Raw genomic sequence first — 22835 nt, forward strand, 5'->3', positions numbered from 1 at the left:
ACGCCGCACGCTGTGCGGCTGAACGACCCACGCGCCCTCGCTGCGGCGCCAGGGTCGCACAGGCCGCGGCGCACTTGTGCGACTGATGCGCCGCACGCAGTGCGGCTGGCACGGCCCGACGGGCGGCGCAGAACGCCGCACGTCGTGCGGCTGATCAGGCCGCACACGCCGCTGCGGCTGCAGGAGTCTGCCGCGGCCGCACATGTAGCGCCGCGCGCCGTGCGGCTCGTCAGGGTCCTGCAGCGCCGCGCATGCAGCGCCGCGCCGTGCGGCTTGCCAGGGTCCTGCCGCGCGCGCCGCACACCGTGCGGCTCACGTCGGCTTACGGCTCTGTGTACGCGCTTGTTGAAAAGCGCCTGTGTATTACATTGAATGGATCGAAAACAGACACCCGTACAGACCAAAAACAAACTAGATGATACACCATACAACCGTACCCATTTTATGTCGAAGCGGTTTGTTGAGAACCGGGCCCGCGTCTAGCGCTTGCCCAGCAGCGAAAAGAACTCCTCGCGCGTCTTCTGGGACTGGCGGAAGTAGCCGAGCATGCACGAGGTCACCGTCGAGCTGCCCGGCTTCTGCACGCCGCGCATGACCATGCACATGTGCGTGGCCTCCATCACCACGGCCACGCCGCGCGGCTGCAGGATCTCCCACACGGCCAGCGCGACCTGCTTCGTCAGCCGCTCCTGGACCTGCAGCCGGCGCGAAAACATCTCGGCGATGCGCGCCAGCTTGGACAGGCCCAGCACGCGCGAGTTGGGGATGTAGCCGATCGACATCTTGCCGATGAAGGGCACCATGTGGTGCTCGCACAGACTGAACACCTCGATGTCCTTGACAATCACAAGCTCGTCGTGGTCCTCCTCGAACACGGCCCGGTTGATCACCGAGCGGATGTTCTGCTCGTAGCCCTGCGTGAAGAACATGATTGCCTTGGCGTACCGCTCCGGCGTCTCCAGCAGGCCCTCGCGGTCCGGGTCCTCGCCGATCTCGGTCAGGATCGTCTTGACGCTGCCGTCAGCGCGCCCCCGCGCCCACTTACGCTGCCGCAATCCGCTGCACCTTGGCCTCGCGCTCCTCGGGCGTGGCCTCCAGCCGGTCGCGCGTGCCGATGCTCGGCCACGACAGCCCGTCAAAGTCGATCGGCGGGTTGAGCGTGTACGGCGACGCCGGCCGGCTCAGCGGCGAGCCGGGCGCCGACGGCCCGGCAGGCGCCCCGTCCGCCAGGTGCGGGTGCGAGTGCGCCAGGTGCCGCCCGGCGCCGTTGCGCGCCGGCGCGGCCTCCGCGGGCTCCTCCTCGGCCTCCTCCGTCAGCCCGCGCACCGCGTGCCCGGACTCCACGCTTGCCGCGGCCGCCTCCGCAGCCGCCGCCAGCCGCGCCGCCGTCGCGCCGTCCACCCGCGCCGACGTCGGGCTCCGCACGGCCGCGTCTCCGGCCTTGGTCGAGTTCTTGATGCTGCTGTCCAGCGTCAACCCGTTCACCCGCGCCAGCGTGGCCGCGTACCCGTCGTCCCCCGTGCTCTGCGTGTTCTTGGCCATCAATTCTCTCGCAGGACTCGTCTGTGCGATCTTTTGGCGGCGCCCGTGGTCCAAACGTCCTTGATCAAATTTTTCGTGCCGGCGTCAAATTTTTTCTCAACGTGGCTTGGGACAAACTGACCGCCGGCGCCAAAACGCATCACGAGAATTGCACGCCTCAGCTAGCCACCAGCACGCGGCCGGTCGAATCGAAGTCCAATCCGGTGGAGATGCCCACGCCCGGCCACCGCACACATGGAAGATGACCACATACCCTGGGATGATGGCCCGGCCGCACGATCGGCGACGACGATGCCTGCCGGGCCGCCGAATGCCGCTGCTTTTTCGCCCTGGAGTGTCGACCCGTTGACCGATGTGATCCCGGACTGGGGCTCGGCCGGCGCCGGCCCGGCCGCGGGGGGGCCGCCGACGTCCGCGCCGACGACAGGAAGCCTGCCGGACGCGCTCGCGGCGCCGGCCGGCCCGCAGGCCGCAAAAGCCGCGTCCTCGGCCGGCCCGGCCGTTTCGGACGACCCTTGGGGCGCGCCGGCGACGGCGCCAGCGCGGCCGACGGCGCTGCAAAAGTCTGCCCAGGAGCTCGAGAACGAGCGCCGGATTGCCGAGTTCCAGGCTAGCGGCCACCGGCCACGGGCGCCGCCGTCGCCGGTCGCGGCCGACCCGGACGATCCGTGGGGAGCGCCGATCAGCGCGCCGCCGGCGCCGGTGGCCGTGCCGGAGGCCGAGGACGCGTTTGACGGCGGTGCGGACGTGCCGGCGGTGCCAGACACGTCGGCCGTGGCACTCTCGGACGCAGCTTCGTCGAGTTCCGACGACGCCGGCTGGGGAACGCCTGCCGAGAGCGCCCACGCGTCTGCGGCGGTGTCTGCGACGCCGTCCGAGCTCTCGGTGCCGCTGCCGCAGCCGCTGGAGCCGCCGGAGCCGTCGGCGCCGTCTTTGTCGGCGACGCCGTCGGCGCCGTCGTTGTCGGCGACGCCGTCGGTTCCAGACGCGTCGAGCCCGGCCCTGAGCCGCACGCCCTCGCTTTTCCGCACCACCCTCAGCCCCGCCCGCTCGTCGCTCAGTCCCGACACCGACGAGGGCTGGGGCGGCGACACGTGGGCCCCGCTGCCGCGCGTGTCGGTGTCGCCGGCGGCCGAAATGCTGCGCGCGTCCTCGGCCATGACCGCGTCCGGCACCGAAAACAGCTCGGTCTGGGGCGGCGACGAGCCGGCGGCCATGATCCGCGACACCAGCGCGCTGACGATCGACACAGACGACTCGGGCGTGTGGGCGCCGGAGCCGGCGCAGCCGGCGCAGCTGGCGCAGCCCGTGGCGGCGAGACCGGCCGGCCAGCCGACCCGGAAAGACCGCTCGGCCAGCCACGCCTCACGACACTCGGTCGAGCCCGTCGACGACGCGACGCTGCTGGCCAACATCGCCGACCTGGCGCCGCCGACCACCAAGGCTGCCGCTGCGGCCGCGCCCGATCTCGAGCTCGGGTTCGACGTCGCCGACAGCTCGGTCCATCCCGCGACCGAGCTCGACCCTGCGCCGCCGCTGCCGCTCCTCAACGACGTCTACCCGGCCACAGCCATGCCGGCGTCCATGTTCGACGGCCCGCCGCCGGTCCGCGACCTGCTGGACGGCGGCTCGGCCCGCAAACTCACAAACGCGCTGACCCGCCCGACCCGCCAGTTCTTCTTCCCCGACGGCGACGACGACGACACGGTCGTCCGCGTCAAGTGGCACGACAGCACGGTCGCGCACGACGTGCTCGAGCACGTCCAGCGCTGGGCCGAGCAAAAAAAGGCCACCGCCCAGCTCGGATTCAACTGGGACCTCTCGGGGCCGGCGCTGCCAGCGAGCCTGACGCTGCCAGCGTCGACCGCGAGCAGCAGTCTGAGCAGCCCAACGTCGGCGGCGCGGCCCGAGGCGCTCTTTGGCTGGCAGCGTGACTCGCAGGTCGCGGCGCCCATCATGCTGGACGCCTGGACAGGCGTCAGCACGTCCAGCCCGCAGACGCTGACGCTGAAACCGCTGGAACCGGAGCGCGTGGCCTCTCCGCGGCCGGCCGAGACGCCCGCGCTGGCCCCCGAGAAGGCCGCGGCAGCCCCGGCCGTCGTCGACGACGACTGGGGCGACTTTGGCGACTTCTCGGCCGCCCAGACGCCGTCGCCGCGGTCGCAGCCGGCGACGCCGGCCCCGGCCACGCCCGCGCCGCAGGTCTCGGCCCGCCCGACGCCCTCCAGCCAGTCCCCGGCGACGCCGGCCGGCCTGGTGTCGGCGCCGGGCGCAAATGGCCGCGCCCAACCGCCGCCGCCGCTCCACACGGCCGCTGCGAGCGTGCACACGGCCACCAAAACGCTGGTCCCGCCGCCGCTGCGGTCGCCAACCGCGCCGACGGCGACCCCGCTACCGCCACTGCAGCCCGCGCTGGCCATCAAGTCCGTGGCCAAGCCACCGGTGGGCCTGCCGGCGCCGCTGCAGCCGGTGAAGACGTACGATCCGGCCAAGGCGGCCAAGACACCGACGACGGCGGCCTCGGCAGCCTCGACGCCTGCCTCGGCCACGCCCTCGGCCACGCCCCTCGCCGCTTCGGCCTCCACCGACGACGACTGGGGCGACTTTGCCGACTTTGCCTCGGCCGAGCCGGCCAAACCGGCCCTGGCGCCGATCCAGACGGCCGTCCCCGCCGCCGCGTCCGCCGGTTCCGCCGTCGCGTCCGCCTCGCCCTCCTCTGCATTGTACATCCCGCCGTCGCCCGCCGGCACCGCGCGCTCGCGCTCCGCGTCCGGCACGCTCATGCCCACGGCGCCGACCACCACGGACACCAAGGCCCGCGAGACCGAGACCGTCAACGGCATCGTCGGGCGCATCCCAGACATTGATTACTTTCTAGACTGAGCCCTGCTCCTGTAGCATTATTGAATACTCTACATCAGCCGCGCATGGTCTCGTGTATGTACGTGTGCTCCAGACCGGCCGCGATCTCGCCAACCGGGTCCGGCGACGGCGTCGCTTCCTGCATGACGTCGTCCGTCGGGCTGTTGTCGGCCCACGACGAGGAGCTCTCGCTGCCGTCGTACTCGGGCTCGCTGGCCGCGCCGTGCGTGTCTGCTGGGTCGACCGGTGCCGGACTGTCGGGCTCCGAGTGGCCGCGGTCGGCCGGGCGGTGTGCGCGCAGCGCTCGCGACCGCAGCGGCCGCACCGGCGCGGCCTTGCCTGTGCGGATCGACAGCTTGTCTGGCCCGTTGAGCAGCGCCCACTGCTCCGACAGGCTCAGCGACCACCACTGGTCAACCGAGAGCTCGCGGATGTGATTACGGGTCTTGCCGGCCGTCGCCCGCGCCGGCCGCTCGGTCTTCTGTCGCGCACTACTGGGATGCAGCACGGTCCGCGGCCGTGACCGGCTGGGGCGGGCCGACCGCAGGCCCTGCGACGGCGGCGCGGGCTCGGGCACGTACGGGATCGGTCGCGGCTGGAGCGTCAGCGTAGCGTAGTCTGCACCGTTTGGGGGGGCCCAGACGGCCGGCTCGGCGGCCTTCGGAGCAGCGAAGGCGAGCGGGTCGCCGGTATCGACGCCGTAGTGCGCGCGCCCGTTTGGCAGGTCGAGCATTGTGCGGGGCGGAGTCGGGCAGGTTGGGTCAGCGCCGATAGACGTCAAGTGGCGGCCGCGGCTAGCGGCCGTTAGCGCGGCGTGCTGGCGAGGCCCCAGCCACGCGCCGCGTGGCGTGCGGCGCACGCCGCACGGGGTGCGGCGGGGCCGCCGAGCCGCACGCCGCCGCGCGACCGCCGCCGCGCCGCACGGCCGCATGCCGCACTGCCACCGCGCCCCCTGAGCCGCACGCACCGTTACATCGTACGCACCGCCACACCGTACGCACCGCCACACGCACGCCGCCACACGCACGCCGCCGCACGCCGCGTCTTCATCCAAGATTCCTCAATTATGCTACACACATCAGTAGAACCGCCGCTTCGGCTCCGGCGACGGCGAGCGGCTCACGCTCCGCGCGTCGCGGCCTCGCAGCTTCAGGTGCCGCCGTTGCGCTGCCGTTAGTTCCGTCTCTCTCTCCACTTACCCAGCTCCAGCTCGCGCACCAGCTCCGGCGACGGCTTCTTCGAGTGGATAAAGTTGCAGAACCCGCCACGGACACACTCCTTCGTCTCGTGCTGGCGGCAGCACGCCTCCCGGAAGTCGGTCACCGGGCTCAGCTCGGCGTACACCGGCCGGCCGGCGTGCCACCGCGAGTTGAAGTTGTCGCACGCCTTCTGGGCGTCCTCCTCGTACTTGAACCGGCAGTAGACGTTGCCGATGAGGTGGTCGTTGTTGTTCTCGCACACGACGACCTCCTCGACCTCGCCGAACTTGGCCGCCTCGCAGTAAAAGTCCTCGTAGAAGGCGTCGTAGTGGTTCTGCATCTGCGACTCGTTCAGCTTGTTGTTCGGCAGGAACGCCGGGTTCTGGTACATGTTCGGGCACATGATCGTCTGCGAGTACGACGGCTTGACGTGCTTGCGCGAGCACCGGTCGCCGTGCCGGCACGCGCCGATTTTGTAGTAGAACGAGCTGCGGTCAGCGCGCCCGTGCGATCCGCTTACCAGTTGACCTTGTCCTGCTCGGTGCCGAAGATCGACGCCAGGTAGTTCGCCATCGTGTGTGTGGGCCCGCTGCGGTCGCGGATCTATATAAATCGGATCGAGAGTGCGTGGACGGCGGCGGAAAAAATTCACCGCCGGCGCGGGCGGTCACAGGTTATGAGGGAATGTGGCTTATTAATGCCGCCACGTGCCAGCTGTGCCGCAGCGCCCGCGCGTCGCCGCGCTTATGCCGCCATCTCTTCTTCCCCGTCCGCGGCCCGCGTCTCCGATCGCCGCCGCACACGCACCATGGGAGTAAGTCGCCGGCCGCGGCGCCGCCGCGGCCCGCCCGCGCCCCGCTGACCGCAGAACGACGGAGGATCGATCCCGACTCGGCGCGAGCTCGTCAAGGAGTCCGCGCGCGCCAAAACGACGTCCGAGATCTTTGCGCAGGCGCAGCTCGACGCCAAGCTGCTGTGGTCGACCTGCCACCTGAGCCGGAAGCCGCTGCAGGCGCCCGTCGTGTCCGACTACCTCGGCCGGCTCTACAACAAGGACGCCGTGCTCGAGTGGCTGATCGCGCCCGACACGTTCGCCGACGGCCCCGGCCTCGTCGGCCACATCAAGAGCATCAAGGACGTCGTCGAGGTCCACTTCGGCCGCCAGGACGGCTCGGACCGCTGGGTGTGCCCGGTGACCCGCAAGGAGCTCGGCGCCGGCAGCCGGTTCGTCTACCACGCCGAGTGCGGCCATGTCTTCGCCGAGAGCGCCCTCAAGGAGATCGCCGGCGACTCGTGCCTCGAGTGCGGCGCGCCGGTCGCGCGCGACAACCGCGTGCTGCTCAACGCCGCCGCCGACGCCGACGTGGCCGCGCTGCGCGCCCGGCTCGACCGGCTCGCGGCCGCCGGCCTCTCGCACGCGCTCAAGAAGGCGTCCCGCAAGAAGAAGCGCGACCGCGACGACGGCGCCGACAAGAAGCGCCGCCGCCACGACGGCATCAACAACAAGGACGCCGCCGCCGCCGCCGCCGCCGTCATGCACGCCGTCAACAGCAAGTCTGCCCGGTCCGACAACGTCGACGGCCTCTACATCAAGCCCGCAGGCCTCCAGCCGGTTCCAAAGGCTCAACCGTGAATTCAAAACTCGGCCGACACGCCGCTATGTACATGCCGCGCCAGCGCGCTCACTTCTTCTTCGGGCCGCCCAGCGGCGAGCCGATGTTGGCGCCCCGCAGCTTAACGCCGAGCGCGCGCTCCATCTTGCCCAGCAGCTGCTGGTTCGGCACCGCCCGGCCCGACTCGTAGTCGTTGATCACGTTCGCCTTCTCGTTGACCTTCACGGCCAGGTCCTTCTGCGACAGGCCCTTGTCCTGGCGCCCCTTCTGGATGGCCTTGGACACCGACAGGTCGATCTTCGACGGCGGCGCCACCTCGTTGTCGCGGTCGATCTTGGTCAGCCGCTGGCCGGCCGGGTCCGCCGCCCGGTTGCCGCCCGCGCCGTAGCGCTTCTCGGTCGACAGCACCTGGCCCTGCCGCCGGGCCGCGTTCAGCTGGGCGTTGGTCGACGCCGTGCTCGTGCGAGTGGCGCCCGCGCGCTGGCCGATGTACGTAACCGTGTCCCAGTCCGACATTGCGTGTGATTTGTGCTGCTGTGTCTGAATTAAATGGAATCACCGATGGATCGCTCCAGGTGATCTGCGGTCGATGGGGAGAAAGAAAATGGACGCTGTCGGCCGCTGCCGCGCATATTTATCAGCCCGTTGGAGAGCGCGGACACAGAACCTTCTAGGCGGTCGCGCGGGGTTTGCGGCACAAGTGCGCCGCCGTGTGTGCGCGTGGCGCATCCGTCGCGCGCCGCGACACCGCCCCCGGCAAATATTTTCGCGCCCGCACGCCGCACGTCCACCACCGTCGCCAGCATGAAGCCCTCCGCCGTGGTCGCGCGCAACCGCAAGTTGCCGTCGCGGTACATCATCTACAATGCGAACCGCTCGCCCAACATCTCGCGGCTGCCGCTCACCACCAAGGACGGCAACAAGGACTTCTACAAGGGCACCGGCTCGGCCAACATGGGCCGCCACACCAAGCACGGCAAGTACCTGATCGACTGGCACAAGGTGCGCACGTACGTCGTGCCCGAGGCGCTCGCGTCGACCGAGTTTTCGCCGTACGTGTCCAACCTGGCGCCCGAGGTCCAGAACTCATTCGCCGGCTACGCCGACGGCGCCCAGGACGGCGAGCTGTACCTGCAAAAGTTCCGCGAGTACCTCATCTACGGCGCGGACGAGGCCCCCGAGGCCCTGCCCAACAAGAACTGGCGCGAGCGCGGCTGAGCCACCGAATTCATGTACATAGACAACCATTTCTCCAAGCGCGCCGGCCGGCGGCTACGCAAACAGGCACACCTTGCCGCTGGCGGTCCCGCCGGCGAGCCAGTTCTGCGTCGGATGGAACCGGCAGACGGCAGGCACGGCCGTGATCAGGTCGCGGTCGGCAAACCGCGCGAGCTGCACGCCCGTGTCCGAGTAGACGTCCATGTACCGGTTCATGTTGCCGATGGCGAACTTGGCCGCGCCGTCGCGGGGGTCCTGCTGCCAGCAGGCCTTGAGGATCGACACCCAGCGGCCGGTCTGGCAGTTGTGCGTGAAGGACGCGGCCGGCACGAGCTCGACGGGCTCGGCGGCGGCCGGCCACGACGCGGCCGAGCCGAGGTCGAACACGCACACGCGGTCGTCGTAGCCGTTGCACACCACGCGGCCGCTGCGGCTGAACGACGCGCACGACACGCTCAGCCGCGACTCGTACGTGCCCAGCGCGGCCGGCTGGGTCTCGCCCTCGTCCGTGGCCGACATCCGCCGCAGGTCCCACAGCTTCATGGTCCGGTCCAGCGACGCCGAGACCGCCAGGTGCGGCGCGCCGGGGTGCAGCCCGAACCCGCCGATCTTCTTGTCGTGCAGCCGGTACCGCGCCACGGTCTCCGGCGCGCGCACGTCCAGCCGGCACAGCTCGCCGGCGAGCGTCGAGTAGTACGCCACGTGCGGGTCCACCATCTCCACTGCCGAGATCGCGTCCGGCTCGCCGTCGCGCTCGTGGTACAGCAGCTCGGAGCTGACGCCGGCGCCGAGGTCGACGCACCGCACCGAGCCGTCGTAGCTCGTCGAGTACACGCGAGTGCCGTCGCCGGGCGCAAACGCAAACCCCGACAGCGTGCGCGCGTGCACCTTGAACGTGAACACCTGGGGCTCCTCGTCGGCGTCCGCGTCGGCCGCGTCGCCGTCCTCGCCGTCGTCCTCGCGCTTGACGTGGGCGACCTCGTCCACGTTCCAGATGCCGAGCGTGCCGACCTTGTCGCCGGCGAGCACCATGCGCTTGCTGTTGGACGGGTGGAACCCGAGACAGAAGATTCGCTCCGGCGTCTGCTGTCAGCGCGCCCGCGCCGCCACTTACGATGCGGATGTCTACCGGCGGAAACCGCTCGTACAGGGTCATCTTGCCGAGCTCGTCCCGCAGCCGGACCACGTCCTTACGCTCGGCCGTGCGCGCCTCGTCCGCGTCGTCATCGTCGTCCAGATCGAACCGCCACGCGTCCGCGCCGTTCTGCGCGATCTCGGCCAGCGGCATGTCCCCGCCGACCCGCTGGCGCTCCTGCTTGATCCGCTCCTGGGCAGCCGCCGCGTACTCCTCGGCCTTGGCCTGCTCGACCTCAAAGTCCGCCTTCTCGCCGGCCAGCCGCGCCGACATGCGCCGCGGGACCGCCTCGGCCTTTTTGCGCGGCGGAGCGCGCGTTCGCCGCGTCGGCCGGCCCGCGTTCTCGCCCTTGCGGGTGCGCTTCGTGATCCCGGCGGGCGCGGCCCGGGCGGGCTCGGCGAGCGCGTTGCCGAGCCCGGCGAGCTCCAGCTCCCGGAGAAGCGCGTTGTTGCGCTCGATGTTGGCCCGCCGCTGCCGCTCGTACTCGTTGACGTCGTCCATGGGGAAGGTCGGGGTGAACGGTTCGCGTCGCGTCGCTGCAGGTTTATGCAGGCGTGCGGCGCGTGCGGCGGCGTGCATGTGGCGCGTGCCGCCGCACGGTGTGCGGCGCTGGCGAGCCGCACCACGTGCGGCGCGACCACCGGGGCGGCGGTCCCGCAGGGGCGCGCCACGGACGCACGACCCGCACGAGGGCGGTTCTGGGGGTGGCTGCTCTCCGACCAGGTCATGCCGCCCGCCAGCCGGGCGTGCAGCACGCCGGCCGCGCCGCACGCGGTGCGGCTCATTTGCGCCGCACCGCGTGCGGCCCAGCGGGTCATCCGTGCGGCTCACCCGTGCGGCGCCCCGCCCCGTATGCCCCGTGCGGCGCCCGCCGCCGGCCCGATAGGCGCCGGCTATGACCGCCCGCGGTCCTAGCCGCCGCGCCCGTAGAGCGCATACTCGCGCTTATATAGTCCCGCCGGCCGCTCGCTCCCCACAGCACGCGACCGGCAGAAGGGATGCCCCAGGACCTCTACACGATCGCCGTGAGCGGCCCGTCCAGCTCGGGCAAGAGCGTAAGTCTCCCGGCCGCGCCGCTGACCCCAGACGCTCACGCGGCTGCTCAAGGACGTCCTGCCCGGGGCGTTCATCCTCTACGAGGACGACTTCTTCAAGGTGCGTCATCGCCGGCCCCGCTGACGCCAGCCCGAGGTCGACATCCCCGTCGTCAACGGCCTCGTCGACTGGGACTGTCCCGAGGCGCTCGACTTCGACGGCCTCGTGCGTGCGCTCGAGTACGTCCGCGCGCACGGCGCGCTCCCGCCGGATCTCGAGTCCAAGGAAGAGACCAACGAGATCGGCCCGCCGCCGATCTCGGCCGAGGCGGCCGCGGCCGTCGCCGCCCAGGTCGCCGCCCAGGTCGGCTCGGCGCCGGCGCCGGGCACGCGGTTCTGCATCATCGACGGGTTCATGCTCTACAACGTGCCCGCGGTCGTGGCCCACCTCGACATCCGGCTCTTCCTGCGCGCGGACTACGCCACGCTCAAGCAGCGGCGCGAGGCCCGCAACGGCTACGCCACGCTCGAGGGCTTCTGGGCAGACCCGCCCGGGTACTTTGACGGCTACGTCTGGCCCGGCTACGTGCGCGCGCACAAGCACCTCTTCGCCGGCGACGACGTCGAGGCCGCGCCGTCCGCCGCCGCCGCCGCCGACGCGATCCACTTCGTGCCCACCATGTCCACGTCCATGGCCGACGTCTTTGCCTGGGCGCTCGACATCATCTACCGCGCAGCCCGCTAGTCGTGTCTTGCTCTCGTTACTATAACAAAGTAGTGTACATCGCCGTCCGCATGTTAGTACATGTCCTCGAGCTGCTGGTCGACCGAGAAGCCGATGTCGGCCAGCCGGCTGTTCTTGTTCTGCTCCTTGCGTTTCCGGTCGTCCATCTCCTCCTTCTGTAGCTTGAGGATCTGCTCCGGCGTGACCTTCTGCAGCGGTATGCTCTCGTCCGCCGCCGTGTCGATCTCGCCCAGCAGCACCACGTTCTCGCCGCGGACGAGGTACACCCCGCGCTGGATGTCGCTGTACACCGCGTTGACAATCACCCGCTCGAGCGTGTCCTGCAGGACCAGGTTGGCTGCCGTCAGCCGGGCCGCGCGCCCACCTACCGTACTGGTCAAACGACCGCAGGATGCCCACCAGCTTGCGGCCGTCCCGCAGGATCACCACCAGCTTCTCTGCTCTGTCAGCGCGCCCGGCCGTGCACTCACTGTCGATGCAGTCCATCAGCTGCGCCGCCGTCGTGAACACGTGCGACGGCAGCAGCGACCGATCGCCCTCGTCGGTCTGCTGGGCCATCCTTTTGTCTTGCGCTCGTAGCCTGATCGCGCACACCCTGGAGCGTGCCGTTGTAGTCTGGCTGTGATCCTCGCTCTGCGCAGCCCGTGGAGTGCTGACCTTTTTTTCGGGTGGAAGACTTTTCAGGTTTCTGGTCGAGATCACAACAAAGTTACTAGCCGCCTACTGCGCCATTGCTGCGAGCCTGCCGTGCCCCGCTTTGGTCGTATACGGATGCGCTCGTGGGCCGGCGCCGCTCCGGCGTCGGCGCCGATAATGCTACGGTCGGACGCCTGAGCGTAGAGCCGCGGCCGTGCGGCCGTGCGCGCCTGTGCGCCGCATGAGCCGCACGAGCCGCACGCGCCGGACTCATATAGCCGCACGAGCCGCACGAGCCGCACGCATGTAGCCGCAGAGCGCGGCGAGTGTCCGCGCGCCTGCCGGCTGCGTGCGGCTGCGTGCAGGGCCGTTCAGATGGAGTCGCGGCTTGACTCGCTCAGATGGCCATGTCTAGATGCTTCGTCGAATTGGTGCAAGGAGCTGTAGAGAGCAGATGCAGAGCCCGGCAGCGATCTGCCGGAGTGCGCCCGGTGCGCGGCTGTGTCCTGCCGCAGGGGGGCTACCCGGGAGGTAATCAGCGACGGAGGCACTGGCTACAACAGCCGCATGTAGCCGCCAGATACAGCGCCGGGCGGGTCGTCCACGTAGCGGCTGGAGCCGCATCGGCATGAAGCCGCATCAGCATATAGCCGCTCGAGCCGCACGACCATATAGCCGCTGGAGCCGCATCGGCATGAAGCCGCACCAGCATATAACCGCTGGAGCCGCACGACCATGAAACCGCTGGTGTCGCACGACCGTGTAGCCGCTGGTGCCGCATTAGCATATAGCCGCTGGTGCCGCATCGGCACTGCTGGAGCCGCGTCGGCATATAGCCGCCGGAGCCGCATCAGCATGAAGCCGCACCAGCATATACCGCTGGAGCCGCACGACCATATAGCCATTGGACCCGCACAGCCATGTAGCCGCCAGAGCCGCGTCGGCATATAGCCGCTATAGCCGCAGATCCATGTAGCCGCCGGATCAAGAGCTCTCGTGAAAGAGCAAGTGTGCCTGCATCACAAACACAGGCATGACAGCCCCGCACACGCTGCAGCTGTCAGTGGGCGCCGTCTCGAGCGCGTCCGAGCCGTCGGACGCGTCCGAGAACGAGTCGTCAGAAAGCCAGCCCGGGGTGTCCTCGCGCTCCGCCACGGGCGGCACGTCCACGTCGGCGTCCGCCAGGACGGCATCGACCCGGGCGCGTTTCGCCGGCGGCTCGCCGCGCGCCCATGTCGAGATGTCGGCGCCGGCAAGCTCGATGCCGACGACGGCAACGTTGACAATGGACGCAGGCTCGCCGCCGCATGCGCGCTCAAACAGGGCCAGCACCACGCCGTGGACCAGCCGCGCGGCAATTACGTTGACGGCACCGTCTTTGAGCGCGTACGCCGGCAGTGGCGCCGTCCGCGAGATGCGCATGCCGTAGGGCGCGTCAGCGCGTTGGACAGAGACGCGCACGCTGCGCGGATACGCCAGCCAGCGCCGCTCGTCGTCGTCCGCCAGCAGGTCCTTGCGCATGCGCGTGACCAGCGACCGCGCGAGCGCCTGCAGCGCGTCCACGACGCCGCCGGCAGAGACGCCGCGGAACGAGTCCTCGATGGAGATCTGGGTCGGCACGGCCGCCGTCGGCACGACCGGCGCCACGTCCTCGCCATTGAACAGCTCCCAGAGCCTGCTCGCTGCGCCCACGATGGCCAGCCCGGCGGCCGAGCCTAGGCGCGTGCGCACGTCGAAAACGGTGGTGTCGGCGGCGCCGTCGGCGGCGCCCACCGCGGCCTCGAGCGCGCCCGCCATCTTCGACCCAACGCCCGTCACCCGCCGCACCGGCAGCGGGTCCAGGAAAGCCTGGACCTCGTCCGGAAAGATCACGGTCTGTGCGTCGGGCTTGTGCAGCGCGCCAACCATCTTGGCGACGATCTTGCCGGGGCCGACGCCGCCCGACGACGTAAAACCCGTCTCGGACAGGATCAGGCCGCGGATCTGCGCGCACAGCTGGCTCGCCAGCGCAACGCACGCCGCGCCGTCGTCCGCATCGGGCCCGGCGCCCGCGCCGGCCCGGTGGCCGCGGACGTCCGAGTCGCACCAGAAGCCCTCGGCCGCGTCGTCGCGGCTCGTGCGGAAGAAAAAGCGCTCCGTTCGCCGCCGCCACGCGTCCAGATTGAACTCGACCATCTCGGTCACGTCCAGCAGCAGCTCGTCAAAGCCCAGCCGCTCCACGCGGCCGTTCCAGACCAGTTTCTGGACAAAGTGCCACAGCATCTTGGACGCGTCGCGGTACTTGGACAGGTCCTGCGGTCAGCCTGGCCGCGCCGCACGCACCTCGCCCGGAATCACCACAAGCGACGGGCATATCTCGAGCGCCTCCGACAGCTTGCACAGCTTCCTGACGCCGGCCGCCCGCGCGACATAGTTGCAGGTGCAGACAATGGTCTTCTGGCGGACGGCAAACGGCACGTTGCGCAGGCCGGGGTTGGCCTTCTCCTCGACCTGGGTCAGCGCGCCCGGCGACAGCGTACCGAGCAGTAGAACGCATCCCAGTCCAGCGCGATCACGACGTGCCGGGCCATGCGGCCGCGACGGCGACGCGGGCGACCTGCGGGGTTGGGAGATCATGTCCGGGTAACATTTGCAGAAAAAAAAACCGGCAAATTTGCTGCGAGCGGGCGACAACCGCAATGGCCAAGAAACGAGCGCAGAAGCGCGGCAAGACCGGCGCCGCCGGCGGCGGCAAGCGCGCGCGTGTGGACGAGGGCGACGAGCTGCTGTTCTCGGCGGCGGGCGCGGATCAGGTGTCGGAGGCGAGCGACGCCGAGGCCGCGTCCGACGAGGAGCAGGACTACGAGCTGCAGCCGCGCAGCTGGGCGGACGGCGGCGACGAGGAGGTCGTCGAGCGCCTGCCGACGATCTCTGAGACCGGCAAGGTGCAGCGAGTGGTCGAGAAGCGCAAACGCAAGGCCAGGGACGAGGCCGACGACGAGGCCGAGGAGCCCGCGCCGGCCGCGGCGCCCGCGCCGGCCGAGCCCGAGCCCGAGCTGCCCGAGCGCGACCAGATCCGGTTCGCCAAGGAGGAGCTGGCCGGCTGGGCCAGCGAGCTGATCGAGGACCCCGAGGAGCACGTAAGTGGACCGCGCGGCCGCGCTGACGGCAGATCGCAAACCTCAACAAGATCGCCAACTACCAGCGGCACAAGCTGGTCAAGGTGCGCCAGCTCACGGTGGGCACGCAGCTGGCGGTCTACAAGGACATCATCCCCGGATACCGGATCCGCGCGCTCACGGAGCTCGAGAAGAACGCCAAGGTGTCCAAGGAGGTCAAGAAGACGCGGCACTTTGAGCAGACGCTGCTGTCGAACTACAAGCGGTACGTGGACTCGCTCGGCGAGTTCGTGACGGAGCTCGTGCGCGCCGGCGACGACGCGGCCAAGTACAAGCTCGGCACGACGGCGCTGGTGTGCGTGTGCAGCCTGCTGCGGACGGTCACGCACTTCAACTTCCGGCGCGAGCTGCTCGCCACGGTGGCCAAGCGCCTGTCGCGCAAGCGCTTCCTCGGCGGCGACGACCGCCGGGACCCGGGCGACGACGCCGGGTTCGCGGACTGCGTCGAGACGCTCGAGGAGGTCTTCCGCGACGACGACGAGGGCATTGCCTCGTTCGAGGCCGTCCAGATCCTGACCAAGATGATCAAGGCCCGCCACTACAAGGTGGACGAGGCCGTGCTGCGCACGTTCCTGCACCTGCGGCTGCTGACCGAGCTGAGCGTGCTGGCGGCGGCCAACATCAACAACGCGGCCGTGCCGGCGGTCAAGATGCGCAAGAAGGACCGGCTGCACCGCACCAAGAAGCAGCGCAAGCAGGCCAAGGAGATCAAGGCGCTCGAGTCCGAGTTCCGCTCGGCCGAGCAGGCCGTGTCCAAGGAGGAGACCGAGCGGCTGCAGAGCGAGACGCTCAAGCTGGTCTTTGCGACGTACTTCCACATCCTCAAGGAGCACGTCAAGGGCCTGCTCGGCATCACGCTCGAGGGCCTCGCGCGCTACGCGCACCTCATCAACGCGGACCTCTTCGGCGACCTGCTCGAGGCGCTCAAGGAGCTCATCCGCGACTACTTCTCGCACGAGACCGCCGACGGCGAGCTCGAGGTGCGGCCGCGCGCCACGCGCGAGTCGCTGCTCTGCATCGTCACCGCGTTCACGCTGCTCTCCGGCCAGGCCGGCGAGGGCATCGGCCTCGACCTCGCGTTCTTCGTCACGCACCTGTACCGCATCCTGCTCCCGCTCGCGCTCAACCCCGACATCGACTTCTCCCAGAAGGCGCTCCGGCTGGACGACCCGCTCGCCGCCGACGGCCTCGCCCGCCGCGCGGCCGACCACGTCAACCTCTCGACCGAGATGGAGATCGTGATCTCCATCTTCGACTCGCTCTTCTTCAACCGCCACTACCGCACCGTCAACTTTGGCTCGGGCATCTCCAACAACATCCGGCTGGCCGCGTTCGCCAAGCGGCTCGCGCTGGCGTCCATGCACTTCCCCGACAAGTCGTGCTTCGCCGCGCTCAAGATCCTCGAGAAGCTGTGCGTGCGCTTCGGCGGCCGCAGCACCGGCGACCACGCCGCGGGCGCGGGCGCCGTCGCCGCGCTCTTCTCGACCGACGACCGCGTCATGAACGGCGTCTACCGGCCCGACATCGACAACCCCGACCTGGCCAACCCGGCCGCGGCCAACATCTGGGAGACCTTCCTGCTCCAGAAGCACTACTCGCCCGAGGTCGCGGCCATGGCCCGCGCGCTGCCGCGCAAGTCCGTCGGCGTCTGACCGCCGCGCCCGGCCGCCGCCAGGGCGACTAGATAGCCGCACCACGTGCTATAAAAGTTTTGTCTGCTAATGTACACTATCCCCCCGGCCGCCGCGGGCGGGCTGTACAGTGCCCGCGCGCGTCCGAGCGGCCCGCTACTCGCGGTCGAACTTGGACTTGTAGTCGATCAGCCGGAACGGGTCCCGCGCCTGCACGCTGACGTGGGGGTCCGCGCCGCGCACGTACTCGTGCCACGGCTGCACGAACCGCACGTTGCCGAGCGCAAAGTCCCGGTCCGGCAGCTGGTCCAGCACGTACAGCTGCGTGCGCACGTACCGCAGCACCTGCTCGACCTTGCCCACGTCGATCTCGTCCGTGGCCGAGAACAGGTTGCGCCACAGCGCCGCCGCCAGCACCGCGTCCGACGACCCCAGGCCCTCGTCGTACGCCATGATCGCGCCCCGCAGCTGCAGGTTGAACTCCTTCAGGTACTTCTGCACCACCCGGTTCGAGCGGATCTGCGTCAGCGCGCCCCGCCTCGCCGTACCTTCAGCTCCAGCGCCAGCCGGAACTCCATGTCCGTGAACATCGCGTCGACCAGCATCTGCTCGTACTCGCCGCTGTACTGCTTGGGCATCGCCCGCATCCGCACCAGCAGCATCCACGCGTGCAGCGACGTGATCTGGAACCACTGCGTGAACGTCATCGGCAGCCCGAGCGTTTCGTAGTAGTACTTGGCCGTCTGCGACAGCTCCGCCTTGCCGTCGTGCGCAAAGTAGCCCTGGTCCTTGCAGAGCGAGTAGTACAGCCGGCCCGACACCGGCGCGGCCTGTGTGCGCTCCACGTCCACCTGGAACACCTGGATGAACCGCCGCAGCACGTTGAGCTTCCACCCGGAGAGCGCGCGCTTCTTGCGCACCACCCCGTGCTCCCACGCCAGGTTCATCGACGGCGGCGGCACCGGCTCCGGCGCCGACCCGTCCTTGAGCCGGATGTACTTGAATGTCTGGTCCTCCGTGGCCGTGGCCGCCGCCGCGGCCGAGCTGGCCTCGGTCTTGGTCTCGGCCTTGACGCTCTCGAATCGGACCCCGATGCTTCTGTTTCCGGCCGCGAGCGCGGCCCACGCACCCATTGCGCGCGGCCGCACCACGGCGCGGCCCAGTCCTAGTCGGCTTGCGAGCATTCTATCGATCTATCGTCCGCCGTGTGCGTGCCGTCGCGGGCTCAAAAAATTTTTGTCTTTTCGGCCCCGGGTTACCCGGTCGCGTCCTTGTTGCTCCGCCGCGGACCCATCTATCAAACAAGGGATCGTCAGACGGGCCCACAGACAGCACCATGAGCACGGCGACCATAGTCCGGTCGGCGTTTGTGTGGGCAGAGGACGATGGCCTGGTGAGTGGGACGCGCCCGGCGCGGCGACGCGCGGCGCGGCGCGCGGCTGGCTCTGCGCGGCGCCGCCGCGAGGCCGCTCCGGCGGCGGCGGCACCGCCGCCGTCGCCGCCGCCGCGCCCGCCGCGGCCTCTGCGTGCAGCTGCTGACAGCAGATCCTCAAGCAATTGCATCCGGTGGCCGGCCGCGGCAAGAACGCCCACAAAATCGCGTTCACGGACCGGACAGTCTCGGCCATCGGTAAGTGCCGGCGCGGGCGCGCTGACCGCAGAATGGAAGGGCGAGCAGGTGCCGGAGCACGCCGTGGTCATCTACGGCGTCATCGGCCTGGTGGAGATTGGCGACGGGTACCTGGTGGTGATCACGGACCGGGACGTGGCCGCGCAGTTCGACAGCTCGAAGGTCGTCTACTGCGTCCGCAACGTGGCGATCGTGCCGCTGGCGGCCGCTGGCGCACGCAGCGCGCTGGCGCAGGCCAAGAAGGCGCGGCTGCGGCGCGCGGCGGACGACGGCGACGCGGACGGCGAGGAGGACGACGACGACGACGACACGGACGACACGGACACGTCCACGACGACGCCGTCGGCCGAGAGCTCGCGGCCGCACAGCCGCGACCAGCCGCCGGCGGAGACCGCGGCCGCGGTGCCGCGCGCGACCGTGGGCACGTCCGAGGGCTCGCGCACGTCCGCCGAGGACGCCGGGCGGTACACGGACGTCGAGTCGGCGTCGGAGCTCTCGTCGCGCAAGGACTCGACCGAGGAGCCGGCCAAGGACTCGGTCACACGCAACGTGATGCTCAAGAAGGGCAACTTCGGCGTGTTCTCCAAGAACTGGCTCTTCCGCGGCCTCAGCGAGGACCTCCGCGTGATGGAGTCGGACATGGGCGCGCTGCCGGTGCCGCCGCCGGCCGAGGCCGAGGACGCGCCCGCGCGGCCGCCCGGCGTGACGATCCTGCTGCCCAAGCTGCTGCGCACGCTGCGCACGCTCTTCGCGTCGCAGTCGTTCTACTTCTCGTACGACATCGACATCACGCGGTCGCTGGTCACGTCCACGTACCGCGAGAGCTTCCGGTCGTCGCACTCGAGCTCGGCGCTGCAGGCCAGCTCCGGCGTGCCGCTGGCGTCGCAGGTGCGCGAGTCGTTCTTCTACAACAAGCACCTGCTGCGGCGGTTCCTGGGCACGCCGTACGCGCTGCCGGTCATGCAGGGCTTCGTCAAGCAGGAGTACTTTGACGTGCGGCCCGACGAGCGCGCGGACGCGCCCGACGAGACCGTGACCGAAGGCATCCCGGTCGCGGGCGCGGCCGCCGGCGCCGCGCCGGCCGCGCCCGCGGCCGAGAGCCCCACGTCGTGCTCGCTCATCGTCATGTCCCGGCGCAGCATCCGCCGGGCCGGGCTGCGGTACCTCCGCCGCGGCATCGACGACAACGCCGACTGCGCCAACTTTGTCGAGACCGAGCAGATCCTGTCGTTCGAGCAGCGCAAGTACGCGTCGTTCATCCAGGTCCGCGGGTCCGTGCCCGTCTTCTTCAAGCAGTCGCCGTACAAGCTGCAGCCGACGCCCCAGCTCACGCGGCCGCTGATGTCGGCCGCGCGCAACTTCATCAACCACTTCGACAAGCTGCGCGAGTCGTACGGGCTCATCGCCGGCGTCTCGCTCGTCGAGAAGCACGGCCGCGAGTCCCAGCTGGGCGACGCCTACGCCCAGCTCGCCGAGCTGTACGACCTCGAGCTCGTCTGGTTCGACTTCCACACCATCTGCAAGGGCATGAAGTTCGAGCGCGTCGAGGAGCTCTTCGACACCACCGCCATCGGCCAGCGGCTCAAGGAGTTTGGCTGGACCGAGACCGGCGAGCACGGCGAGCCGACCAAGCACCAGATCGGCGTCCTGCGCGTCAACTGCGTCGACTGCCTCGACCGCACCAACGTCGTCCAGTCAGCGTCGGCCGGCCACATCCTGCGCGCCCAGCTCCGCAGCTGGGCCGTGGTGCCGGACGACCCCAAGCGCTTCGACCTGATCTTCAACGGCATCTGGGCCGACAACGGCGACGCCATCTCGCGGCAGTACGCGTCCACGGCCGCGCTCAAGGGCGACTTCACCCGCACCCGCCGCCGCAACTACGTTGGCGTGCTCAAGGACGCCATGCTGACCATGACCCGCTACTTCACGGCCATGATCAGCGACTTCTTCGCGCAGGCTGCGATCGACTACGTGCTCGGCAACGTCGGCGACGAGGTCTTTGCCGAGTTCGAGGCCCAGATGGCCTCGTCCGACCCGGCCCGCGCGTTCTCGGGCGTGTACGAGAACGTGATCTCGACCGCGGCCAGCTCGGTGATCGCGTCCGACGCCGAGGTCCTCGTCGGCGGCTGGGTCCTGCTCACGCCCAAGAGCGCCGGCGCCATCACGCCCAAGTCGGACCTGCGCGAGATCGTCCTGCTGCTGACCGACGAGGCCCTCTACACCTGCAGCTTTGACCAGATCGACGAGACGGTGGCGCTGCAGAAGCGCATCCCGCTCTCGGCGCTGACCGACCTCCAGTACGGCGCCTACTACTCGTCGCCGCTGACGCCGGGCATGCACGCGTCGCGCAACTACGGCTTCATCGTCAAGTACCACTCGCGCAAGGCCGACACGCCCGCCGCCGACGACACCGACGACAGCGAGACCACGGTCGGCACGGCCGCCACCGACGCGCCGCCCGCGCCCGCCACCGACTCGCCCGACACCTCCGTCGCCTCCGGCGCGTCCGCGCCGCCCACGCCCACGCGCGCCTCCACCGGCCCGTCCGGCGCGTCCACGCCCACCACGCCCAACTTCCTCAAGCGCACGACCTCGCTCAAGTTCTTCGACAAGCCGCGCCGCAAGACCGCTGCCGCCGACGACAGCGACGTCCCCGTCGACGACTCCGCCGACGCCATCATGGCCTTCAAGCTCCTCCCCGTCTCGCTCGACGTCCACCAGAACGAGGGCAAGCAGATCGCCGAGCACATCATCGAACAGTGCAAGCTCAAAACGGACCTGGCCGTGCTCCAGCAGGACATTTTCTCGCTCGACGACGCCAAGTCCAACACCAACGTCTTCGACGTCCTGGGCTTCCAGATGCGCCGTCTCGTCTGGGCCTAGCCCCACGCTGGGCAGCATGCCAGCGGCCGAGTGCCTGCTGGAGTTTGGAGTTACTTTTTGGGAACATTTTTGAGAGGACCCTCGGTCCCGTACGCGAACACTGTCTAGGTTGCCATAGATCTACAAGAGAACCATTGTGTCCATGCCTGGGCCCTTGCCCGTCCTGTCCATAACGCCTGCGAATGCAATGGCCGTCACTCGGCGGCCTTGGAGTACCGCTCCTCCCAGATCTGGTTGATGATCTGGAACACGGCCGTGATGGTCGCGACGTCGTCCGCGCTCAGCGCGCACTGCGCGAACCGCTGCTTGACCTTGTCGGGGTGCCAGCGGATGCGCTCGCGCTTGATGACGTCCTTGGGCGCGTCGTGGAAGAACAGCCCGACCGCGCGCGCGCTGATGTCCTCGCGCCGCCCGGACACGACCGGCCACGGCACCGCCGTCAGCTGCTCCCACGCCTGCCGGTACTCGCCGTGGCGCCGGCCGAGCTGCGCGCGCAGCGCCGCGTCCGGCCCACCCGTGCCGGCCGCGGTGGTCGGCCGCGGCGCCTCGTAGTCCCGCTCCTGTGGCGGCGGCCGCGGCCGCGGCCGCGTGTGCCGCCGCCGGTAGCTCGACGACGGCTCCTCGGGCTCCTCGAAGCGGCCGGGCCGCTCGTACCGCGCGTGCCGCGGCTTCTGCGGCGGCTCGCCGAAGAACCCGTCGTGGCCGTCGCCCCGGCCCTCGCGCCCCGGCCGCCCGAACCCCGGCCGCTGGAACGCGCGCGCGAAAAACTGGCGGCCCGCGGCGTCCGGAAACAGCCCAAACACGTCGTCGGTGTGGTAGAAGCTCTGCCAGAACGCCGCGCCCTGTGCGTCCGCGTGCGCGTCGTGCAGGGCCTCCTTGGCCAGAAACTCGGTCGAGAACTGGTCCGGCATAAACACCGGGTTCAGCCGGTGCATCTGCGCCTGCTGCGCCATGTGCCGGTGCATGTGCTGCATATGGTGCATCTGGTGCAGGTGCGCCTGGTGCATCTGGTGCAGGTGGTTCAGGTGCGCGTCCGGCGCAAACGGCTCCGCAAACATCGAGCCCTGGAACGGAAAGCCCTCCTGGCCGCCCAGCCGGCTGTGCGTCGTCGTCGTGAAGAACGTCGAGGGCATGCCCGCCCCAAACTCGTACCCGGGGTGCTGCATCTCTGCGTGTGGACCCCCAAAACCGCCGCGCTCCGAGGCGTACGGATCGGCCCGGTCAAACCCGGGGCCGTGCCAGTCACTGTTGACGCCGCCGCCGTCGCTGTTATGATAACGGCCCGCGCCGGATGTGATATCTTCGTCCGTGCCCGGCCACCAGCCGTCGGCCGCCCGCCGCGCCGCCCGCTTGAACCGCAGCCTTCCGCTGCCGCCGTCGCCGACCATGTGTCCTGCGCCGATCGCGGTCCGGTCCCGCGCTGTTCTGGCCGCGTCTGCCGATCGGCTCGCTCAGGACCCACTCTAATGCACGCTTGTCTGGCCGTCTGGCGCCGCTCTGCGCAGTCCCGTCCGTTCCGCTCGGTCGCTGTCGTCGTCGTTTCGCTGTC

General features: G+C 69.8%; 12 protein-coding genes across 12 annotated transcripts; 4 read left to right on the forward strand and 8 right to left on the reverse strand.

Moving 5' to 3' along the window:
• Positions 1–479: 479 nt before the first annotated feature.
• V1510DRAFT_402927 (uncharacterized protein) lies at positions 480–1542 on the reverse strand (the record flags this gene model as incomplete). Its single annotated transcript, XM_066932133.1, has 2 exons — positions 480–1014; positions 1046–1542. 2 exons carry the CDS (start codon positions 1540–1542, stop codon positions 480–482), a joined length of 1032 nt encoding a protein of 343 aa, XP_066789261.1.
• A 140-nt stretch (positions 1543–1682) lies between these two features.
• V1510DRAFT_434552 (uncharacterized protein) lies at positions 1683–4633 on the forward strand. The gene has a single exon (XM_066935535.1). It carries the CDS (start codon positions 1777–1779, stop codon positions 4423–4425), a length of 2649 nt encoding a protein of 882 aa, XP_066789262.1. The 5' UTR covers positions 1683–1776; the 3' UTR covers positions 4426–4633.
• Positions 4275–5232, reverse strand: V1510DRAFT_416378 (uncharacterized protein). The gene has a single exon (XM_066933755.1). The coding sequence runs from the start codon at positions 5135–5137 to the stop codon at positions 4460–4462; it is 678 nt and encodes a 225-aa protein (XP_066789263.1). The 5' UTR covers positions 5138–5232; the 3' UTR covers positions 4275–4459.
• Positions 5233–5330: 98 nt separating this feature from the next.
• V1510DRAFT_430043 (uncharacterized protein) lies at positions 5331–6275 on the reverse strand. Its single transcript, XM_066935343.1, has 3 exons — positions 6124–6275; positions 5604–6091; positions 5331–5571 (listed from the first exon to the last, which is right to left on the reverse strand). Exons 1-3 carry the CDS (start codon positions 6174–6176, stop codon positions 5483–5485), a joined length of 630 nt encoding a protein of 209 aa, XP_066789264.1. The 5' UTR covers positions 6177–6275; the 3' UTR covers positions 5331–5482.
• A 136-nt stretch (positions 6276–6411) lies between these two features.
• V1510DRAFT_426005 (Rtf2 RING-finger-domain-containing protein) lies at positions 6412–7236 on the forward strand (the record flags this gene model as incomplete). Its single annotated transcript, XM_066935146.1, has 2 exons — positions 6412–6417; positions 6472–7236. 2 exons carry the CDS (start codon positions 6412–6414, stop codon positions 7234–7236), a joined length of 771 nt encoding a protein of 256 aa, XP_066789265.1.
• V1510DRAFT_416383 (multi protein bridging factor 1-domain-containing protein) lies at positions 7051–7838 on the reverse strand. Its single transcript, XM_066933756.1, has one exon. The coding sequence runs from the start codon at positions 7730–7732 to the stop codon at positions 7286–7288; it is 447 nt and encodes a 148-aa protein (XP_066789266.1). The 5' UTR covers positions 7733–7838; the 3' UTR covers positions 7051–7285.
• A 126-nt stretch (positions 7839–7964) lies between these two features.
• On the reverse strand, positions 7965–12207 carry V1510DRAFT_448223 (WD40-repeat-containing domain protein). Its single transcript, XM_066935771.1, is given in 7 exon segments — positions 7965–8313; positions 8348–8488; positions 8507–9520; positions 9549–10105; positions 10664–11367; positions 11409–11712; positions 11819–12207. The coding sequence occupies 7 exon segments, from the start codon at positions 11904–11906 to the stop codon at positions 8146–8148; spliced, it is 2976 nt and encodes a 991-aa protein (XP_066789267.1). The 5' UTR covers positions 11907–12207; the 3' UTR covers positions 7965–8145.
• Positions 12208–12968: 761 nt separating this feature from the next.
• On the reverse strand, positions 12969–14554 carry V1510DRAFT_364539 (uncharacterized protein; the record flags this gene model as incomplete). The annotated part of the gene is made up of 3 exons (XM_066931193.1): positions 12969–14276; positions 14307–14474; positions 14504–14554. 3 exons carry the CDS (start codon positions 14552–14554, stop codon positions 12969–12971), a joined length of 1527 nt encoding a protein of 508 aa, XP_066789268.1.
• Positions 14555–14654: 100 nt separating this feature from the next.
• On the forward strand, positions 14655–17046 carry V1510DRAFT_121327 (nucleolar complex-associated protein-domain-containing protein). The gene is made up of 2 exons (XM_066930273.1): positions 14655–15103; positions 15136–17046. The coding sequence occupies exons 1-2, from the start codon at positions 14663–14665 to the stop codon at positions 16792–16794; spliced, it is 2100 nt and encodes a 699-aa protein (XP_066789269.1). The 5' UTR covers positions 14655–14662; the 3' UTR covers positions 16795–17046.
• On the reverse strand, positions 16740–17977 carry V1510DRAFT_416398 (ubiquinol-cytochrome C chaperone-domain-containing protein). The gene is made up of 2 exons (XM_066933757.1): positions 17322–17977; positions 16740–17292 (listed from the first exon to the last, which is right to left on the reverse strand). Exons 1-2 carry the CDS (start codon positions 17955–17957, stop codon positions 16930–16932), a joined length of 999 nt encoding a protein of 332 aa, XP_066789270.1. The 5' UTR covers positions 17958–17977; the 3' UTR covers positions 16740–16929.
• Positions 17978–18109: 132 nt separating this feature from the next.
• On the forward strand, positions 18110–21286 carry V1510DRAFT_402940 (SacI homology domain-containing protein; the record flags this gene model as incomplete). The annotated part of the gene is made up of 3 exons (XM_066932134.1): positions 18110–18166; positions 18319–18403; positions 18435–21286. The coding sequence occupies 3 exons, from the start codon at positions 18110–18112 to the stop codon at positions 21284–21286; spliced, it is 2994 nt and encodes a 997-aa protein (XP_066789271.1).
• Positions 21287–21480: 194 nt separating this feature from the next.
• Positions 21481–22452, reverse strand: V1510DRAFT_402941 (uncharacterized protein; the record flags this gene model as incomplete). Its single annotated transcript, XM_066932135.1, has 1 exon — positions 21481–22452. One exon carries the CDS (start codon positions 22450–22452, stop codon positions 21481–21483), a length of 972 nt encoding a protein of 323 aa, XP_066789272.1.
• Between the last annotated feature and the right edge of the window lie 383 nt (positions 22453–22835).

The sequence above is a fragment of the Dipodascopsis tothii genome, assembly GCF_038497935.1.
Source record: "Dipodascopsis tothii strain CBS 759.85 unplaced genomic scaffold V1510scaffold_13, whole genome shotgun sequence".
In the NCBI taxonomy this organism is placed as follows: Eukaryota; Fungi; Ascomycota; class Lipomycetes; order Lipomycetales; family Lipomycetaceae; genus Neoaidaea; species Neoaidaea tothii.

Excerpts from the sequence above, each read along its gene's own strand:
- V1510DRAFT_434552 (XM_066935535.1), top strand. The coding sequence starts at position 1,777 with ATGGAAGATGACCACATACCCTGGGATGATGGCCCGGCCGCACGATCG.
- V1510DRAFT_416378 (XM_066933755.1), bottom strand. The coding sequence starts at position 5,137 with ATGCTCGACCTGCCAAACGGGCGCGCGCACTACGGCGTCGATACCGGC.
- V1510DRAFT_430043 (XM_066935343.1), bottom strand. The coding sequence starts at position 6,176 with ATGGCGAACTACCTGGCGTCGATCTTCGGCACCGAGCAGGACAAGGTC. Across the intron at positions 6,092-6,123 it reads GAGCAGGACAAGGTCAACTG|CTCGTTCTACTACAAAATCG; the intron begins GTAAGCGGATCG and ends CGCTGACCGCAG. Across the intron at positions 5,572-5,603 it reads GGTGCGCGAGCTGGAGCTGG|CGCAACGGCGGCACCTGAAG; the intron begins GTAAGTGGAGAG and ends AACTAACGGCAG.
- V1510DRAFT_416383 (XM_066933756.1), bottom strand. The coding sequence starts at position 7,732 with ATGTCGGACTGGGACACGGTTACGTACATCGGCCAGCGCGCGGGCGCC.
- V1510DRAFT_448223 (XM_066935771.1), bottom strand. The coding sequence starts at position 11,906 with ATGGCCCAGCAGACCGACGAGGGCGATCGGTCGCTGCTGCCGTCGCAC. Across the intron at positions 10,106-10,663 it reads GGACGTCCTTGAGCAGCCGC|CGACGCGACGCGAACCGTTC; the intron begins GTGAGCGTCTGG and ends ATAAACCTGCAG. Across the intron at positions 9,521-9,548 it reads CGCCGGTAGACATCCGCATC|CAGACGCCGGAGCGAATCTT; the intron begins GTAAGTGGCGGC and ends GCGCGCTGACAG.
- V1510DRAFT_121327 (XM_066930273.1), top strand. The coding sequence starts at position 14,663 with ATGGCCAAGAAACGAGCGCAGAAGCGCGGCAAGACCGGCGCCGCCGGC. Across the intron at positions 15,104-15,135 it reads TCGAGGACCCCGAGGAGCAC|ATCGCAAACCTCAACAAGAT; the intron begins GTAAGTGGACCG and ends CGCTGACGGCAG.
- V1510DRAFT_416398 (XM_066933757.1), bottom strand. The coding sequence starts at position 17,957 with ATGCTCGCAAGCCGACTAGGACTGGGCCGCGCCGTGGTGCGGCCGCGC. Across the intron at positions 17,293-17,321 it reads GGCTGGCGCTGGAGCTGAAG|ATCCGCTCGAACCGGGTGGT; the intron begins GTACGGCGAGGC and ends GCGCTGACGCAG.